We start from the raw sequence: 6,031 nt of genomic DNA, 5'->3' as shown, positions 1-6,031 counted from the left end.
GTTTATAGTTATAAGGATGTTCTTTATAAAGTAGAAAACATTCTAGTTTAGTTTGATTATCATTTCCTTACTTTCCTTTGAGAACAGTTGTAATTTCTCTTTTAACTAATGAGCTACATTCCGCCGGAACTGTGGAGTGAGATTCTGCCTCACTCTACTCCTTTTTTATTATATACACATTTGGTATCATTTTCCGCACTCTGATTATATTGTCATTTTCTTTCCTTATTTGGATCTCTTTTTTATATTATTACACATTGATTATAATCTGTTCATGATTATATTATTGCATATGTGAGAGGATGATTTTCTCAATACTTGTTCTTTGGGGCTGTGGATCACACACTTGGATATGCCAGATAGGGTATTGGCTGGGTGAATGTGACACCATCCATAATAGGCTTTTTCTCTATTATGGCTTCAAAATAAAAAATAAAATAAATAATAAAAGTAAAAATAAAAATTTATTCTATTCATTTTTGAGTATGCCACCTAAAATCCAAATGCAAATTGAGGATATAATAGTATATAAACATTCTTTTTGTGGAAACTCTATTATTTCTCTTATTCTTTTACTCTAAAACCCTAATAATTTGTGGTCAATTTTTATTATTATCTTTTATAATTTTTTTTTATTTTGATATACCAAAATCATTCTATAATTTATTCTAGAAAAAAGTTTAACAACCTTTTTTTCATCCTTGATAAAAATGAATTCTTGTATTCATTTCTTTTAAATGGACAAAATAAATAATGCAAATTAATAGTAGACAGGCCCTGAACCAAAAAAATGGTTAGTTTCGTATCTTGGAATGAATCAACATAACCTAGAAGTACATATATATAACAACGATAGATAGCTTAGATGAATCAGTCTATAAATAATCTATGGCTAACTTTCAAGTGTGTCGGTCAATAAGGATAACTCACAGAGACTTGGTATTTCCGAACCATAAATTAGAGTTAGAGAGAGACAATAGAAAGGTCAACAACATGATAGGTGGTTCTCGAAATCCCTTAACTAGTAGATCCATTATTGGTTTTATAATTTGAGGATATGAAGGTCAAATTCTACACATGGTCTTCAATGATATCTCCATAGGTGGAAGCTTTTCCATTTAGGAGTGGTCTTCTAGAAGGGGTTGGATTGCATAAGATAAGATTGAAGTCTAGTCCAATAGCCTGGAGGTTTTTATTAATGGTGGAAACCTGATACCCTCTCGACTGAAAGCGATCCTAAATGATATTTCCAAGTTGGTTGAAGTTCCAATTTACTTATCCTTTTCTTATAGTACTCCTAGATAATTTAATGTAGTGCTAGTGGACTATCTAACCCTAACAGCCCTATCAAATGATTGTATGAAAGAATGGCTACATTTCATTATGTGGTTATAAGGGACCTGCGTTTCCCCCAGTCTTGTGCCCTTCAGGTTGATGAAATCCTTTTACCAAATAGATCCTTGGCTAAGAATGAAAAACACTGAATATAACTTCAAATTGTTGCTCGCTCCTATTACCCCCCTATAGAAAATATAGAAAGGGAAAATTTCTGTCTCTCTATTTCCTCTTACTCCCTTCTCAAAAGATTCACCTTTGATTCTCCCAAAAATATGAATTATTACCTTTCCTTTTCCTTTGATTTTTCCATATGGCCAAATTTCTTTATTTTTTTCTTCCTTCAATTGATTAAAGCAATTTCTTTTTCTTCCTTTCTTTAACTAGGAATCTGTTATAGGTGACTAGGTGTATTTTTATCTTAATAATTTATATTTTTAAAATCTTTCTTATTTTTCCTTTCTCCATTGATAAATTCTAATAGAAAATGGAAATGTATCTAATCATGTTTGATGGATTATGATAGAAGACCGAATAAGAAAAAGAGTAAACACATTTAGTGGATTCCTATAAGAAAATGGATAGGGAAAATAATTTTTTGCTAGAAGGTCATTTGTATTAAAGGCGATTTCTTTTTATATTTATTATAATCATACAATAATATACAGGTTGAGAGGAACCTCAAACACTCAATCATGCAACAATAGTTGCCCCAAATACACCCAATCTCACAAGAACCTCAAGATTTAAACCTGTGCTCATTAATTATTAAAAAAGATATCAAGAATGTCTAGAGGCATCCCAATCTAATTCGCTCTTAATCATAGCTGACCAAGGTAAAAACAAACAATTCCAACAAATTAGGAAGAGGGAAAAAGTATAAAAAGAAAAAAGTTACATCTAATTATGTACAATAAACTCCTATAAAGGACGGGAAAAAAAAAGAAGTAAATAAAGAAAATAGATATACAGAATTAAGAAGGTAAAAACAAAGAATAATTTGCTCATTTTATATGAGAGGGGAATAAGAATAAATATACAGTAAGTATAGGGGGAGAGAGAACTTTTTCCAAAAAATTAAAGATACATTTAAAGGGGGCACAATGTCTAACTCATACAAATATAAGTATACACAAACATAAAAACAAAACAGAACACAAAAGGGATTTTATTTATTTTTTTGTTTTTTTTGTTTTTTTGTGGTGCAGTGATGAATCTATTTTATCCAGGTTGTTGACATTGATTCATTTCCTTCTATTGTGGCATTTGATTTTTCTTCACCTTTTTCTTAGCTTGGACACCATAAGCCTAGCAATGAATTGAGAGCATCTAATTTTTCTCCAGAATAACTCTCTTCCAACAACCAATCCAAATATTAAACCAGAACAATATCCTGCCACGGCAAACCTCCAGTCAAACATACATGTTTCATTATCATCATCATCTCCGTATTGGAATGTTGATGTGGGAGTTAGAACTTTGCACTTCCTTGTCAAAGGAAAACCACATAATCCTGCATTTCCCTCGTAGGACGCAATTGAAAACGTATTGAATTGGTTCCCTTGTGGAATCATTCCCTTTAAGTCATTGAAGGATAGATTCAAGACTTCAAGAAATGTCAAACTTGCCAATTGCATTGGGATTTCTCCAGAAAGTTTGTTTCTTGATAGATCTAGTGACTCAAGTCCACTTAGATTTCCCATCGTAAATGGAATCTGACCAGTTAGGCTATTTCCGGACAAGTTGAGAACTTTCAATGCTTTTATATTTCCCAATGCATCGGGGATTTTTCCTACAAAGAAGTTGTTGGATAGATCAATGGTGGTGAAGGTGGTTAAAATTTTCTGCATTTCCAAGTATATTCCCTTCTCAGTGATTGCAATTATGTCTTGATAGTATCCAAAACCATTTGTACTAGAGTAATGCAAGTCGGATGTATCCTCGTCAGACATCATAGCTTTCCATTGACGAATGTATTGCAACGGTAAATCTCCAGTAAAATTATTAAAAGAAAGATCAATGACATGTAGGCTTGCGAAGGGATGCGAATGAGGCTGGACGAGTTGAGCAACGAGACCACCAAATTTGTTGGACCTTAGAATAAGAACCTCCAACTTAGTGAGTTTTTCCAACCAATGAGGAAAGGTTCCATTCAACTGGTTTTTTGAAATATCCAATACCGTGAGTAACTCACAATTGCCGAGTGATCTCGGAATTTCTCCATGAAGCTTGTTTGCGTTGAGTTTGAGGGTGTGCATCTTGCACCCATCTTTGAACAGAGCAGGAGGAATGGATCCATGAAAGTTGTTCCTTTCCAAATTTAGCACCCCCATATTGCTTTTGCCGAGGCAAGTTGGAATGTTGCCGCTCAATTTGTTCTTGGACAAATCCAAGATATCAAAATTTCTTACTTTGCAGATTGAGGAAGGGATTTTTCCAGTTAAATTGTTGTTTGAAATTGAAAAGAGATAGGCGGTTTTAGAGAGAAGGGAAGTGAGACTCCCTAAGATATGGGAAACAACCTCAGTATCATACCTATCAAATGTTTGGGGAGAGCATGGTGTAGATGATTGACATTCTTGTATTATGTTTGAGTTAAGATCAAGTACTTCTAACATGTTGAAGGAGTGATTAAGTAATGGCAATTCCAGACCTGTGATCATGTTGTTAGAAAGGTTCAGATATCTCAAATTCTTTTTCCATATCCATTTGGGTATCTCACCACCAAGTCTATTACCACCAATATACAGAGCATTCAATTCCTTGATATCCTTAAGGAAATCTGGGAATTTTATAATTCTATTGTTAGAAAGGTCTAGACTAGCTAATTCCTTCTGATTATTCAGGAAATTTCTTGGGAATTCACTGATGTTGCAAGAATCCAAATCCAAGTAAGAAATCTGAGCACTGAAAAAAATATTGTCACCACTATGATTATTGCTGGGGAGACCATCATAGAAAAGATTTCTATCTTCTTCTAAGTAGCTAAAGTCATTGAGTGAAAGGTCAAGGAATTCAATTGTACCTTTGATCTTTGAAATTGATCTCATCAGGTCTTCTCCTTTCAAATGGTTGCCACTCAGAAGAAGTTCTTGTAGGAAAGAAGAGGAGATGTTGTGAACAGGAGGAGGCTCATTTATGACTCCGTCGAATTGGTCATTGGACAAGTCCAACCACCGTATTGACGGGAGAAAAAACAATGAAGAAGGGATGGGCCCTTGGAGTAAGTTGTTGCGCAAATATAGTGACAAAAGATTGGGAAACCTACCCTTGAAAAAGTAATCAGGAATTTGACCCTGAAAGTTATTCTCATGAAGACCAAGATTAACCAACTTGGTGAGATTTGAGATTTCAGATGGGATTTGGCCCTGAAAGTTATTCCCAAAAAGATTAAGAGAAACCAACTTGTTAAGATTTGAGATTTCGGATGCGATTTGGCCCTAAAAATTATTCAAAGAAAGATCAAGAGAAACCAACTTGGTGAGATTTGAGATTTCAGATGGGATTTCGCCCTGAAAGTTATTCTCATGAAGATCAAGAGAAACCAACTTGGTGAGATTTGAGATTTCATATGGGATTTGGCCCTGAAAGTTATTCCCATAAAGATTAAGAGAAACCAACTTGTTAAGATTTGAGATTTCGGATGGGATTTGGCCCTGAAAATTATTCAAAGAAAGATCAAGAGAAACCAACTTGGTGAGATTTGAGATTTCAGATAGGATTTGAAGTTATTCCATGAAAGCAAAAGAGAAACCAACTTGGTGAGATTTGAGATTTCAGATGGGATTTGGCCCTGAATGTTATTCTCATGAAGATCAAGAGAAACCAACTTGGTGAGATTTGAGATTTCAGATGGGATTTGGCCCTGAAAGTTATTCCCATTAAGATTAAGAGAAACCAACTTGGTGAGATTTGAGATTTTAGATAGCATTTGGCCCTGAAAGTAATTCAGAGAAAGATCAAGAGAAACCAAATTGGTAAGATTTGAGATTTCATATGGGAATCCTCCTGAAAAAATGTTACCTGAGAGGTTGAGATGCAATAATCCCAAGAGTCTTACAAAGCCTGATGGTGCAAAGTAATCAAAACCGTTCCGTGAGACGTCGAGCATTTGAAGGTGAAGGAGATTGAAGAGGGAACTATTGGAATGGATGGAACCTTGGAGTGACGAACTGGAGAGAGCAAGGCCAACTATATGACCAGTAGTGCCATCGCAAGAGATGCCTTCCCAGAAGCAGCAATCAGTATTTGGCTTCCACGAGTTGAGAGATGTAGGGTAGTTTATAGAGACATCGAGGTGCTTTTGCTTAAATTGCAGCAAAGCAGAGTGTTCATCATGAAGACACAAATAAGAAGGAGCAGGTGAAGGAGAAGAAAGGAAACAAGGCTGAAACAGAACTAGTAAGAAAAGAAGGAATTGCCAAGACATACTTCCTTTCTGCTTCTTCAAAGGAACTAAATTAAAAATGGTTTGGGTTTTGTAAATGTTGGACGATTGATGCATGAAGGAGTTCTTCTTGCCACTTATTTATAGACAAACCATGAGAATCCTTAACAAGAATCCTAATAGAAACGTTTTGTATGTAAATACAGGATATATTATAAATAATTTCCATTTTCTAAATCTATGGGGTAGTCATACGACAAAATTGGATCCATTATCATAATTAGATTAAATAGTATATAAATACAGGAA

At 34.5% G+C, this 6,031-nt stretch overlaps 1 protein-coding gene across 1 annotated transcript; it reads right to left on the bottom strand.

The window, feature by feature from the left end:
• Positions 1 to 2,351: 2,351 nt before the first annotated feature.
• LOC149011190 (receptor like protein 27-like) lies at positions 2,352 to 5,815 on the bottom strand. Its single transcript, XM_089162579.1, has 3 exons — positions 5,162 to 5,815; positions 4,806 to 5,054; positions 2,352 to 4,775 (listed from the first exon to the last, which is right to left on the bottom strand). Exons 1-3 carry the CDS (start codon positions 5,762 to 5,764, stop codon positions 2,613 to 2,615), a joined length of 3,015 nt encoding a protein of 1,004 aa, XP_089018705.1. The 5' UTR covers positions 5,765 to 5,815; the 3' UTR covers positions 2,352 to 2,612.
• Between the last annotated feature and the right edge of the window lie 216 nt (positions 5,816 to 6,031).

The sequence above is a fragment of the Hakea prostrata genome, chromosome 7 (assembly GCF_041222555.1).
Source record: "Hakea prostrata isolate BN-2017 chromosome 7, UWA_Hpros_2, whole genome shotgun sequence".
NCBI classification, from domain to species: Eukaryota; Viridiplantae; Streptophyta; class Magnoliopsida; order Proteales; family Proteaceae; genus Hakea; species Hakea prostrata.
Note: the sequence above shows the minus strand (reverse complement) of the source record. Positions and strands in the feature narration are given on the sequence as shown.

Excerpts from the sequence above, each read along its gene's own strand:
- LOC149011190 (XM_089162579.1), bottom strand. The coding sequence starts at position 5,764 with ATGTCTTGGCAATTCCTTCTTTTCTTACTAGTTCTGTTTCAGCCTTGT. Across the intron at positions 5,055-5,161 it reads TCTCAAATCTCACCAAGTTG|CTATCTGAAATCTCAAATCT; the intron begins GTTTCTCTTGAT and ends TAACTTCAAATC. Across the intron at positions 4,776-4,805 it reads CAAATCTCACCAAGTTGGTT|GGCCAAATCGCATCCGAAAT; the intron begins TCTCTTGATCTT and ends AATAATTTTTAG.